The sequence below is a fragment of the Mastomys coucha genome, unplaced genomic scaffold, assembly GCF_008632895.1.
Source record: "Mastomys coucha isolate ucsf_1 unplaced genomic scaffold, UCSF_Mcou_1 pScaffold9, whole genome shotgun sequence".
Taxonomy (NCBI): Eukaryota; Metazoa; Chordata; class Mammalia; order Rodentia; family Muridae; genus Mastomys; species Mastomys coucha.
The window spans coordinates 19269212-19283353 of NW_022196915.1; the positions used below are offsets into that span (position 1 = coordinate 19269212).

Here is a 14142-nt window from a genome sequence, read left to right on the forward strand (position 1 = left end):
TCTTTGTAAGGCACACAGCCTCAGGCTTTTCTTAAGGCCTCAGAAAAACAGAATAATGCATACCCCTGCTTGGACATGAAGGTCAGTAGAATTCTTTCTTTGAGTATCTACTTGTGTTGATCAGAGTCCTGGGAAGGGAAGACCTCCTTCCTAACAATGCCTCAAGACACCTAGAAGAACACCCAGAGAGCTCTGTAGATAAGACCCTGAGGAAGCCTAAATGGAGTTTAATGGTGACAAGTTCTTGTGATATGGCCCAGAGTTTTCTGCTCAGCTTGGCTTTATACCTGCATGTTGTTGAGGACCTACACAACAGTTGCTCCCAACTAAACAGTACTGTCTGAGCTAGTATACGTTTTACACATAAGCAATTCAGATTTTCCTTGAGATCTCCTCTTTTATATGCAGATGATCCCTACAATATTTGCATAAGGCCACTTTGTTTAGACTTCAGCTTCTTATCTCTTACACATAGCTTGGGTTATGGAAAGCTAAGTCAGGTCCCTTGTGATACCTGGATCCTGATACCTTGTCCTAGGAAGGGGAAGTTCTTGGCTTCTGTTGTGTTTTCCAGCCATAAGGAGCCAATGATCCCAACTGCTCATGGTAAGTGGAGGCAGTTTAGGCTGCTGGAGATGATGCTCTCCCACAGAGTGTAAACTTGCCTTACTGCCACTCACTTTAACACCAAGTAGGAGACAGATAAGCTGCCCTCTGGGTACTAGAAAATACAGCAGACCAGAAGGCAGATTGCCCCTCGACTCTGTCCAGGATCAGCTTCTCAGAACTCATTGTGCGGATAATCCATTGCCACCTAGGCAAGGGATGATGCACGCTGAAATTCTAGGGTTCAAGTCAGCTCTCTGGGCAGTGGTGGCGCATGCCTTTAATCCCAGCACTTGGGAGGTGGAGGCAGACGGATTTCTGAGTTCAAGGCCAGCCTGGACTACAGAGTGAGTTCCAGGACAGCCAGGATGATTTGAAAACAAAACAAAACAAAACAAAACAAAACAACAACAACAACAACAAAAAAGTTGCTTTCAAGTCAGCTCTCTAGTGGGGTAGTGCTGACAAATAGGGGGGCTGCATTTAGTGCAGTGCCAATTAGGTGATAAAGATGTCCACCTAAAGATGAGAGAGGTTCAAGCCCTTGACACAGGCCCTCCCTGTGAGACTGTTTCCATTGTAGTAAAGGCCAACAGAGGTACCTCTTGGGGGACTGAGATCAGTGTCAGAGGAGAGAACACAGCACACCATGTAAGCTCTTGGCCATTCTAGCTTAACAGTTCCAGAATTTTTAGTGGGGCCCTTGAGTGCTCTTCATTTAGGTTCCTTCTCAGGAGACACAGGAGCTCCAGTTAATAGAAAAATGGCCAGCCTTCTAAACAGGAGATGTAGGCAACATCCACAGTCTCCACAAACCACACCCATTCACATTTCTCACTACTTTCTTATTCAATACAGTGGCAAAAGGAGGGATTTTTTTTTGTGGGGTGCAGGGACAATCAAGTGAGTAAAATACCAGTTCAAAAGCTGAAGGATATATCAATAAGTTTATCTCGTGAGGTATACTTATCTCACGTGGCTAAAATTTCAGTTCTCACTCTGATTGGAAATAATAATGAATAATTAGCTAAGTCAATGTATTTTGATATGGTATGACAAACCTTTTGGTATTTGATCAATGTCATCTTTGATAAACGAACCCTGGGAGATGCCTTCTGTCTTCACAGGCCCACACATACCTTGGATGTCTTGGCTTGGCTCAGAAGCCATCTGCCCAAGGAAAGCCCCTTTCCTTCTGTGCTGAGTTAGGTGCTCCTCAGAGCTACCTCTAAGTTCCTGAACATACGGGATGGTAATTGTCTACCTTGCCTGTCACACTGGAACGTCAAGTGTGCAGGGACCAAACTTTACCATGACGATCTCAGTGTCCAATTAAAGTGTTGCTTATCATAGTGCAACGATTTGTAAAAAGGAAAGAAGGGGAGAGGAAAAAAGGAAGGAAAGAAGACAAGAGAAAAGGAAGGGTAGAGGAAGGAAAGAGAGACAGACAGGCAGAAAGAAAGAGAGAAAGAGGAAGAGAGAGAAAGGGAAGAAAGAAAGAAGGAATAAAAGGAAGGAAGGAAGGGAGGAAAGGAAAGAGAAGGGAAGGGGAGGGAAGGGAAGGGAAGGAAAGGAAAAGAAAGGAAAGGGAAGGGAAGGAAAGGAAGGAAGGAAGGAAGAAACGGGGTTGAGAAGTGTAAGTGAGAGTTGTCATTTCCCCTTGACAGGGAAAGACTGAAAGAGATCACTGGCCAGTGAGCTGTGGAGACTTACCTTTTATTCCCCCAAGCTACCCTCTGAATGCAGGACCACAGATGCTTTGCTGTGAGTGAGGACTGGCTTGCTGGGCTCCAGGCGTCCATGACATGACCTTCTTCCCAATGTGAGTAGACTCCACCGACTGCCTGAGCCCCACTCCTCTAGTAAATCCAAGGGGAGTTAACCCTGACCTCTGAGCATCCTCCTGAGGAGATTTTTGTGTCTGTTTATAGCCCTGCCAATACTGCCTCCAAGACCACTTTCCCCAAATTGTCCCAGCCATTTTCCCCTGTGGGAACAGGTTTTTTCCCTAACAGTGGTGAGTACTGAACCCCAGACTCTTTGGTTAGGTACTTCTTTTCTAGGGGACTTGAGACTTTCAAAATGAGATAATTTTTTAATATCTTAGTCAGATGATAATGTAGCAGAGAGGACCCTGGAGGTGACTTGGTGGCATCACCCAGGCACATCTTCTGTCTTGTCTCTTGTCATTGACTTGGGGGAGCCATATTTGTGGGGCAAATGACTTTAACTTCTGACTGGTAGTTCTGGTCTGACAAGTGTAGCCAAATCAAAAGTCATGGGTAGGTGGGATTCTCTGGGGGCATTTCCATCACGGAATTCAGGTGTGGCTTTACTTGCTAGGAAAATAATTAGACACAAAATCCTGGATTCAAATCCTGACTCAGAATATTGCTTCAAATCCTGTTTTGTTTGTTTGTTTGTTTTTGTTTTTTGTTTTTTGTTTTTTGTTTTTTGTTTTAGACATGGTGAGCTGTGCTCAAACTTCCCATTTGCAGTGTGAATGGCATCCCTGTGAACTGAAGGAGGGTGGTCCATTGTATCTGGTTCCTCCCATCCTCCCACTTGAGAGGAGGACACAGGAACCAGTTACTAATGTCTGACTCGGTTTCCTCAGTTCATCTCACTTGCTGGGCTGAGGCCCTAATCTGTATTCCCCCCCCCCCCAGGAGCCACAGGCCTGGACTGAGAAAGGACAGGGTTGGGGTTGAAGGAGGAAGAAGGTCTTGGCAGCCCTGGGGGAGGGGGCTGCAGGGTTCATGCCTCCTTTTACCTTCTAGTTGAGAACCCACACAGAAGAGAGACAAGAGTCCAGGGACAGGACCACACTGGCAAGCTTGTTTCACATTTTAAATGTTAACTTTTGCTTTATCAGAAGATCTTCTTTAGAGACAAAGTTCCCACCATGAGGAAAACCCTCTCCCCAAGTGACCACTTCTGCAAGATTGCTTTTGGGTCTGTTCTTAGCCAGTGCTGTCTGAGGGGACCTAAAAAGCTGCTGCCATGTGCTAGGCTTGACCCAGCTTGAATGTGGTAGGGTACTTCTGACCCGCTGCAGGGTTCAGCATTTCTGGGAACTTCGTTGAGGAGGTCCACCCTTGAAAAGGAGAACGTTGGGGTGCCCTGAGCCTAATAACTCTTAGGATGACTGATGTCCCAGGCTATGCCCTCTGCATCCCCCAACCCCCAATGCAGGATCAGAGAAACAGAGAGATGTCTGGGAAGAGGGGAATGAATCTTGACCCTAGGGAATCCACAGGGGTCCCCAGTTCTTTTTGGACTATAGAGATCTCAAATGGCTAAATATGAGTTGAAGTGTGTTCACGTGTGTGTATGTGTGTGTGTGTGTGTGTGTTCATGTGTGTATAGATAGATGATAGATAGATAGGTAGAAAGAAATAAAGATAGATAAATAGATAGATAGATAGATAGATAGATAGATAGATAGATAGATAGAGACATTGTTGGAGAGGGTCTGTGACTGTAAGCCTTTCTTGTTTACGAGAGTTGGGGAGGTCAGCCTGCTGCAATTCTCAGGAAACACCCTCTGTGGCAAAGTCCTCTAGGTCATCTGTGCAGATGATACTTAGGCCTGGAGCTTCTGCACCCTCTTCCTCTGGACTACGGGGAGGCCCACGGGGGCGCTGGGCAGAGGCATGCTGGGTGGACTCACCCAGACGTTCAGGGGGAGGCTGCAGTCTAGCGCCTTGGGAACTCTGGGGCCTGTGGCCAGAACCCTGCCTGAGAAAAGTGGGCGCTGCAAGCTGAGAGGAGCAGCGCAGAGGCATCAGGGAAGTCACAGGCACTGGCCGGAAGCCGGGGTACAGTAGGTAGGGAGCAGCCAGGGCATCCTGCAGAGGTGGCTCTGAGACCGCCTCCTCAGAGGATGGGACAGAGACTTTGACATACTTGCCAGTCTCGGGGTCATAGAAAGTCTTGATTTTCACTTGGAGAGGCACATCAAAGACAAAGTATTGTCCTGACTGGGGATCCTGGAGCACCTTCTGGGTGGCGGGGTAAGGGGGAAGAGGTGTGATGGACTGGGGTCCCCAAGGCCGCCTCCCTGCGGGCTCCCAGCCACAGGACACTGAGTGGCGGTGCGTGGGTGGGGGCAGGGAGCGGATGGCAGGGAACCTGGGCCGAGGCCCCTTTCCAGGAGACACAGGCCTTCGTTCTGTCCCCTGAGTGTCCTCTATGAAGGACTTGCCCTCCCAGGGATCGGTATGCTTCTCCGGCATCTGATCACTCTTCCTCCTCTTGCTTGCCAGTTTCTTCGCCCTCCGCAGGGCCTTCTCGGTCTTGGGAGGGACTGCAGGGGGCTTACCTGCGGCCCTCTCAGGCAGAGCAGGGGCCTCAGTTTTCTCAGCAGCAGCAGCAGTTAGCAAAATGCTTCTCGGAGAGAGGGTCCTGAAATCTGCCAACCTCTCCAGTTGGGGATCTGAACCTTCAGCTTCCCATGTGAGGCCATGTGTCATATCCTCCCTCCTAGTGAGCCCTGTAGGACCTGGGCTGGCCCAGGGGCTGGGGCTAGGAGGCTCTTGGCGCTGCCAGTGTTCCCCAGCGGCCTGGGAAGCTTCTTCCCAAATACTGCTGGCTGCAGGGGAGCAGGTACTGCTCTCTCCTAGAGAGCTGGGGTTGGGGGAAGTCGCTGCCTCACTGGGGACCAGCCTTCTTCCTGAAGGTCCTGCTCTCGGTGCAGACAAAAAGTGGCCTTTGAAACCTTGTTCTTCCCAACAGGTATGTTGTGGCAGGGAGGGGGGCGAGTCTTCTAAGTCATCTGGGAGTAAAGCAATAGTGGGGATATGCTGCGGAGCCCCCAGTTTCCCTGAGTCTGCAGATCTCCTCTTCTCCTGCGTTACTGCTTCGACTGCTGTATCTGGGGGTGGGTTCATCCTGTTCCCCTCTTCCACGGGTGGTAGAAAAGAGAAACCTCCCTTCCAGGTTTGCTGAGAAGTCTCATCCTGGGCTGCAGTGTGTACCAGGTCGTCCTCCACACCCTCACACACCACATACTTCTGCTGGGTGCCCGGCATGTTATTGGATGGTAGGTTGTTAGGCATTTCCTGGCTTTCTGAGGCACCAAGGCCACCAGCATCTTCACCCCATGGTTGCCTTGGCAATTCATTCTCTTTGTGTCCACCACTAAATGAGTCCTCTGAGGAGACTGTCCGCAGGAGAGGCAGAATAATAGGTTTTATCACTGGGGTGGCCCTGAGTGTGTTGTCTTTAATTGGGAACAGTCTGTGCTTGTTGGTAGAGACTGGCAAGGGGGTTGAGTCCTTGGCACGTGAAAGAGCTGTATCCTTATCTGCTCCCATCCAAGAGCTTCCGGCATTGACTTCCTCCACTGATGCTTTCCTGGGTCTTCCTCCCGAAACACCTTGCACTTTTCTTTGTACTTCCTCCTGTCTGTGCTCATCTACATCGCCATGTTCATTACGTAAGGCACATTGCTGTGGCTCTTCTTTCTCCACCATCGTCTCCTTCTCGTCCTTCTGATTGTCACCTGCACTCACATGACTTCTCCTGTCTTCCCGGGGGCCTTCTGTAAACCACATCTTCTGCTGATCTTCAAAAGAAGCGAAGGATTGGTCTGAAGAGCTGGTGCTGAATTTAGCCTTTGTTTGGAGGCATGGAGTAAAATCAGACTGGCTGTCGCTGTAAAACACATCCTCCTCTTCAGGGGAAAGGGGTCCTGGGGAGAACTTCTGGTTCAAGGGTAGATTCTGGAACGCCATTTCTCGCTCAGGCTCTGTCTCTTGGGAGATGGATCTCGAGAGCCCATTCTCCAGCTGGTGAGGCTTCATTTTCTCCATAACCTGTCCTGTTTCAGTCTCCCTGTTGAAGAGTTTCAGGGAGAGATGTTTCCGGGGAAGGCTTTCCCTGGAGTCTGAATGCCCGCCACCCTCGGAGGGACTCTGCTCTGACTCTCCATTGGCTTCTTCCTTCTCGTTACTCTTCCTTTCTGCAGCTTCCCCATTGACACAGAGGTGGGTTTTGGAGCTAGCCAAAGGTGAACTAAGGGTTGGGTGGCTGTCTGCAAATGATTCTCTAGAGTCGGTAGCAGGAGCCTCCTGGGTACTGCTGTGCAAAACACTAGGGGCATTGTCTGGCAAGAGCTCTGTGGGAGGGTTGTCTTCAAGCCCGTTGGGAAGGGTGACCCCATTGCTCACAGGTTCTTGCTTGCCGTCAAGCTTGCCTCTGGGTTTCTCTTCAAAGCTCTTTAAGAGAGGCAAGGGACTGTATGTACTCTTGACACGTTTCCGAACATCTTTGAGGTTGAACAGCAGGCTGGGCGCCTTGGATTTGTAGCTATCCCGAGACTGAGACTCACTGGACTCCTTCTCCTGGAATCCATTTAGCTGTCCTGGAGGGGATGGGCTTATTTCCACTGGTTGGGTGTCTGAGGTTTCCAGGACATGCTTTGTAGATATAATTGGGGTGAGGAGTTTGCTGATGTTAAAAGGGGGACTGTAATGGTCATTGGACTCCTCTGGCATGTCTAGAACACCGTTTTCTGGAAGTTGACCCTGAGAGTTAAGCTTTGGATACAGAGGTAGACCTCTCCTATTGGGCTGTTTCTTGTCTTCCAAAGCATCATGTGGACCATCTGTCCCTCCTTTGCTAGTCTTTGGCTTCCTCCATGGGGCCTGACTCCGCTTCACCTGAGGGTCCATCTGTGAAGCATTTCCCTCTACAGGGAATACCTGGGATCCTGGATCCCTGGCACCCCAGGCTCCTGATGTGGACTGGATCCCTGATGGTGACCTGTTCTCTTCTTGGGCACAGTTAGCTCGGCCCTGACAGGGGGAGACTTTGGACTCGGCAGGGTAGGGCTCCTTTAGCAAGGGCATGTCCTCATAATGTTTGGGGGCTTTGTTTTCTGGGGTGGTTTCAGCAATGTCCTTTCTTTCCCGGAGCTTTGGCTGGTGGGTGTCCCATGACTCAAAGGCACTGTTTTCACTGTGCAGAAAAGTCCTCCTGGGAATCCACTCCTTCCCTCTCCCTGGCTCAGCTTTGGCTGGCTTGAGAGGTGGAGAGGGAAACCTTGGCTCAAATGAGCCAGCCACATGGTCAGGTGTCCGGAGGAGGCTGTCTGAGCTGTGAGAGGCTATTTCTGGATTCTTGGGAGATTCTTGTTCTCCGGGAGGCCTGCCAGGCTGGTGACTGCCCTGATGGGTGCTGGAGACTTCAGCAGGCACCCTCCTGACAGTCAGAAAGGCTGAATCAAAGCAGAAGTTGACACCACTTTCTGGGGGATGTGCAAACTTGGGGGGATTTTTGAGAGCTGGAGGCTTGCTGGGAGGAGGCCGGCTGTCACAAGGCTGAGTGTCTGTCCTGTCAAAGGATCTGATCAGTGATGAGACTTTGGAGATGGGCTTGCTGCTGCTCCTCAGGCCTGAAATGGGCACCTCCAGTCTCCTCTGGACTGGGGTTGGCAGAGGACTGCTTTTGGGGTACTTCTCCTCTCCCTGAACATACTTGGGTTGCTGTTGGAAGGTGGCTGCCCAGCCAGAATGCTCTGCACCTTGAGATGGAAGCTGGCTCCAAATCCCACTTTTCCTGTTGGCATGGCTCACTGTTTCCTGGTGAAAAGTCCCCGGCACCTGGCTGGTGATATCTGGGGACAGAGCCAGGTCAGAGTCATGGAAGGATGTGTCCTCCGAGATGCACAAACTCCTGAATGCCCGGTCTGTGAGGTTGCTTACCTCCCTGTCTGCTTCATCCAGCACGCTGCCGATGCTGGAGGTATCACTGAAGCCATCTGTGCATTTTTTGTTTCCCTGCATAGTCTGTCAGCTTCCGTAGGACTGTCTCTGTCAGCTTCTGCTTGTACGTGTCTGTCAGCTGTTAGGTGCTGTTCGGTGAGATTTGGGTGAGAGTTAAGAGAAATCCACCTGCCACAGGGTGGAGCTTTGAGATGACCGAATTACTATAGCAACTGGATTTTTTTCTCTCTGTAAATGGAAGAAGTACGTGGTGTGAATAGGATACCCAGCTTAGTTAATCTATATAACTGTCAGTCTTAAATGCATAAACATGTCTATATGTATCCATTTGAACTTCAAGTGTCAACTTGGCTAACCAAGTGCATTATTTCCATTGGACTATTGGTCACTAGTCCAATGTCATGACAGTATTTCTTAGATATTATTAGCATTAAAAAAAGTAGACTTCAGGCAAAGTAGATTATCCTGTGCCATGCAGTGAATGCCATCTAATCAGTTCAAGGCCTTGAGAGGAAAGATGGTTGAGGTGACAAGCAACTAAGGCCAAAATGGCTGAGTGTGAGTTAAAATAAAAGGCTTCTATGTAGCAAAGGAAATCACCAACTGAATAAGAAGGCACTGTATATCTTGTAAAGAATTCGCATCTAAAGCATGCAAGGAATGCCCGTTTAATGACGAACAGGTATAGCAACACGTGCTCAATGGCACTAATTGTCTGGGAAGCACAAGTTAAAATCATAGTGAGAATCACAAGGCTTGTTAGGTTAACTACTGAAAAACCAACCAACAATGACCAAAAGAGGTGTGTGGGGAGATGGATCAGCAGGTAAAGTTCATTGCTGGCAAGGCTGCCGACCTGAGCTTGGTCCCCAGGACCCATATGGTGAAAGAAGAGAATTAGTTAACCTCTGACCTCATACTCAAACCATGGCATGTGCATACCTATACACACAGTCCATAAAATAAGTAAAATGAAGGGAAAGAAAACCACTTCCCACTGCTGTTCACTGTGTAGACAACAACAGTCAAGAGTGGTACTGCTGAAGAGCAGGCAGGATGAGGGAGAGCCAGGGAACATGGAATCACTCAGAAAGAATGGAAGCCAGACTCAGTGATAGCTGAGCAATAGCTCAGTGGTTAGGAGTATAGGTTGTTCTAACAGGAGAACAGAGCCTGGGTTTCCAGTACCCACAGGGCAGGTTAACTCCTGTTCTAAGGATCTGATGCCCTCTTCTGACCTCTGCAGGCACCAGGCATACACATGATGTACAGACAGGCAAAACACTCATACACATAAAATAAAATAAGTACATTAAGATGTGAATTAGTCTTTATAAGCACCATAACTATTACAATCACTGTTATAAGAGTTCCTCAATACAGCCAAGTGTGTATAGCAGCGCGATGCAGCTGGGGCCTACAGAGATATGGCTCCCTCTGGGCAATACTACTATCAACAGACCAAACAAGGAAGCAGCCTAAATATTCATGGACACATGAATGAATAGGGAAACATGGCATGCACATATTAGAATATTGTTCATGCTTAAAAACAAAGGAGGGTCTGATGTTAGCGACCATGTGGCTGAAGTTAGGGGACATTGCACTAGGTGCAATAAACTAGGCACAGAAAAATGAATAAGTGGCATATAATACCATTTATGTGAGGAATCTAAAAATCAAACTCCTAGAAACAAGACAGAATGGAAACTATTTCCTCTTTTTTTTTTCTCTTTGTGTGTAGGCGCCACAATGTATGTATGCAGACAAGAAGACAAGCTTCCAGAGTCTGTTCTCTCCTTCAATCACATGAGTGCAGGACATCAAACTCAGGCTGTCAGTCAGGCTTTGTGGCAAGCTACTGAGCCATCTTGTCAGCCTCCAAAGTTTTGATTCTTTTCATGAGAATAAGGCCCAGAGCTGTCCTGTAGGGTATGGTGCCTGTAGTTAACAATGCTGAATTTAGAAATGTGCTGGGGCTAGTTCCAAGGTGGTATGTCTATCATTTGGAATCTTACTGCTTTTGTTCTCCAGAGCCTAATGTTCAGGTGGGTTATGCTTGCAGAGCCCTCCTCTGACCTTCCATTGGCTGTCCCTTCTTAGTCTCCTTGCTTCCTTGTTCCTTGTGCACGTCTTATATGGTGTGCACCTGGAGCTTCGGAGCACAGGGCAGTCTGTTCACAGGTTGCTACTCATCTCAGAACCCCACCCAGAAGATGCTCCTCCCTCTTGCCTCATTCCTGCAACTGTGGCTGCAACTGTGGCTCCTCCCTGGGCTCCAGAAGCATCGCTGCCCACTGCTGTCAGGAGACTGGCTTCCATTCTTTCTGAGTGATTCCATGTTCCGTGGCTCTCCCTCATCCTGCCTGCTCCTCAGCTATACCACTCTTCACGTTCTCTTCTTTAATAGCGGTGGTGAAATATACACTATATAAAGTTTTCCATCTTAACTACATTGAACATACACTTGCGGTACAATCCTATCGCTACCCTTTTCCAGCATGGTTCAAGCTTATAAAAGTGATACTCTGTCCATTGAACATCTGGTCATCTCTCTCCTATTTCCCACCTTCTCTATTTTACTTGCTCTTTTCCTGATTTGTTTCTTTAAGATGAGAGGGGCTTTAACGCTGTCAGCCTACCTGCCTAGTCTCCCAGCCCTCAGTTCTACTTTGCAATCTTACAGTATTCTGGATTACCTCGTTTATCGTAATGCCCTTGAGGTTTACATTATAGTCAAGGTGACTGCTGAGCTCCTCAGACCGTGCGTGACAAGAATCCGTTGTAGTTTGTCCTGTAGATGCTCTGGTGCTGACACATGCTAGGGAGTTCTCAGCAGGAGAATGCTCAGGGTGCTCTCCATGAACTTCAGCCTCTCCTCTGAGCACCATATTCTGGCTTTTTGTTTTGTTTTGTTTGAGACCAGTTCTCATATAGCTCAGAATGACCTTGAACTGCCTGTTTCTACCCATCATGTGCTGGGATTGTAGGTGTGTACTAACACAGGTGTCATGAGTCTCCTTCTCACACTGAACCATTTGTGTGTATATATTCAGGTTCTGTTTCTGTTGCTTGCACGTAACCTTACCTGATCTTGGGTTCAGTGTGGTTTTACACAGGCAGGGAAGATGCTCACTGATGATCAGAAAATAACCACATGACTTCTGCCCACCAACTTCATTCAGAGAATTTCTTTAATTCCAGATGATCCCTGGAGTCAAACGGAATAGTCATAATGCTGGCTGTACTCCCGCCATCCCCAGTAGTACCTTTGGCCCATTTGTAAACTACAGAAGGTATTTCCTGATGCTGACTTTTGGGTTAGCTCCACTGGGCTCTGATTTGGACCTGGAATGCCCCCCTGAATCCTCATGTGTAAGGCATAGTCTCCAGTTTGGAACTACTGGGAGATTTTAGAAACTGAGGAGGTGGGTAGTGGGAAGCCAATAGACTGAGAACCTGTGGCCCTCCTCCACACGACTAATAGGCTGCCGTGAAGTGAGCCTCTACTGACCCCACCTACTATTCCCTCGATATTCTTCTCTACAGTGTTAAACCCATGGAACCAACACTCAAATGTGCCCAAACAGACTTTTTTCTTCTTGAGTCAATCATCTCAGGTGTTTGCTACGGCAATGGAAAGCTGACTTACACACCTGCCTGTTACGGCAGTGGGGCTGCAGGTGCCTGGCTTTTAGGATCTGTGTTTTTCAGACATGTTCGTGTGCTGAGATTTGCTGTCATCACTACCCATCTAGAATGAAGAGAAAAATGTGTTTTCAGTGAAACAAGAGGCAGAATCTTCAATAGAAAAACTGTCTTCACGTGTCAATAGTACAGCTTATAAGGTAGTTGGCCGACAATCCTTTATATTCACATTTAAATGCATTGAAATGTAAATATAGACACTTTTTGGTAAAAAATCAATACAAAGTTATAGTCTTCCTAATATTCATGAACTTGCTGGTGGTCTAAGGAATCTCCAGGAACCTCTGGTAAGCCTGCGAGGGATTTCTGACAGGAGTGAACCAGTTCCCAACCTCTTCTTTCCTAGTAAAATCTGGGCAAAGACCCCTTCCCACCTAAGTCGCTAACTTAGATTTTGCAGTAAAGGGATGAAGAACAGCCAATTCAAGTCCACTCAGCAGACAGCTGCGGTGTTCGATTTATTGTTGGCAGGAGGTGCGAGTATCTATTCTGACAGCTAAAAGAACCCCAAAGCTGCCCAGGAGGGTTTCCAGAGTGCTCAGGATGAAGGTAAACTAATTAAAACAAAGCTACTATGCAAATCTTAAAGGCAAACCCTTGGGGCTTCCTCCAGATCTTCTCCAGATTGTAGCTCCTGGATATTAATCTAGCCTAAGCTAGTTTATTAATAATATTAATAATCATAATAACTCAAATTTGGGGAGCATATTTCTTTAGAGAATCAGAGAAGCACTTTGTGTGTACTGCCATACGGCGAGGCCCATTCTGACTCCCCAGCTGGCTTTGATGGGTCTCCTTCCTGTCCCCACAGCATGCTGCCATTACTTTTCCCATAGCACACTGCGCTGTGACAGATCAGATATCAGGACCCATATGTTCTACAAATTGATGATTGATTCTTTCTCTCACAAGCTAGAAGGTTCCTTGAACCTGGAAAGAGGAGCAGGTCTTATGCATCTGCACACTGAGCATGTCAACACAGATGAGGCAATACTTTCAACTGAGTGTCATGATTTATACCCCAACCCAAGCAAACCGAGGCACGCACACATGCAAACAGTTGAAGGAGCAAGATGATAGGGTGTTTGGTGACAAAGGGACCTGGCTTTAGGCCCCAAGACCATCTGAAAAGATTGGATCGACTAGTTTGCACTATCTAATAAAATGCATCCCATGGCCAGCAGCTCTCCTGACGCACAGCAGGGAGGGGAGTTCAAGTCAGCTGCCGCCACACGTAGACACAGTCTGTGCGAGAATGACACGGTGCCTTTTGTTGTCAGTATGTTGAGGTCCTGCCAGTCTGTGCTTAGACCCTCCCCCTAGTCACCTGCCTTGTAACTTCATTGTCATAGCTGCTGGGATGGTCTCCGCTGGTCACCACGGCAAGGCAACATCTTGCTCACTCCTAGGAGCCATTTGAAAGAAGCCCACCTAGGCTTGTGAGTCCTCTGGCACATGACTGGGGTGACAGGACACACTGCAAGGCTGAGCCATGTTAGAAACCAGGCCTTAGAATAGGAGCTGATGAGTGCATGGGGGACATAGTCCACATGTAACTGGGGTGGGGTGAATTCCTCCACGTGGTCCCAACCTTCCAAAACAGATGTTTCCTTACACGCTTCCTGCTCATTCTTTCCCCGAGGAGAGCCTTAGTGCGCTTGCATTGTCTTTGGCTTTTGTCTATTGCTTCTGTATGAATCTTCCAAGGGGTTGGGACTGCTGGTCTGACTGAACTTGTAGCTACCATTAAGACTGTGGGCTTCCAGCAAGTTCCCTTGGCTCCTCCTCATCCTGCTCTGGTCCGCTTTTTGCCTTCCCTTCCTCTTTGTGGTGTTTCTTCTGCTTCTAACTAAGGTTCTCTCCTTACTATGCAACATGGACATAGACATAACCCACCTGTCTGACAGGGATGAATGAATTCTAAAGAGACACCAGCTCCCCCCCTCTTTGGCTATCAGATTATCAAAAGAATGGACCTTGAAACCAAATAACCCTATTAAAAATGGGGTATAGAGCTAAACAAAGGATTTTCAACTGATGAATACCGAATGGCTGTGAAGCACCTAAAGAAATATTCAACATCCTTAGTCATCAGGGA

At 48.0% G+C, this 14142-nt stretch overlaps 1 protein-coding gene across 8 annotated transcripts in view; it reads right to left on the reverse strand.

Annotated features, from left to right (window-relative positions):
- Positions 1-3422: 3422 nt before the first annotated feature.
- Positions 3423-14142, reverse strand: part of CUNH10orf71 (chromosome unknown C10orf71 homolog) — a 49147-nt gene continuing 38427 nt past the window's right edge. For 5 of the 8 annotated variants that reach the window (XM_031362270.1, XM_031362268.1, XM_031362267.1 and 2 more), the window contains 3 exons: positions 11993-12090; positions 11425-11547; positions 3423-8564 (listed from right to left, as the gene is read on the reverse strand). In XM_031362270.1, coding sequence (XP_031218130.1) covers positions 4140-8396 — 4257 coding nt within the window. In that variant the 5' untranslated portion in view covers positions 8397-8564; positions 11425-11547; positions 11993-12090 and the 3' untranslated portion in view covers positions 3423-4139. Of the gene's footprint in view, positions 8565-11424; positions 11548-11988; positions 12091-14142 lie in introns of all 8 variants that reach the window. The other 3 variants (XM_031362275.1, XM_031362274.1, XM_031362269.1) reach the window with 2 other exon arrangements.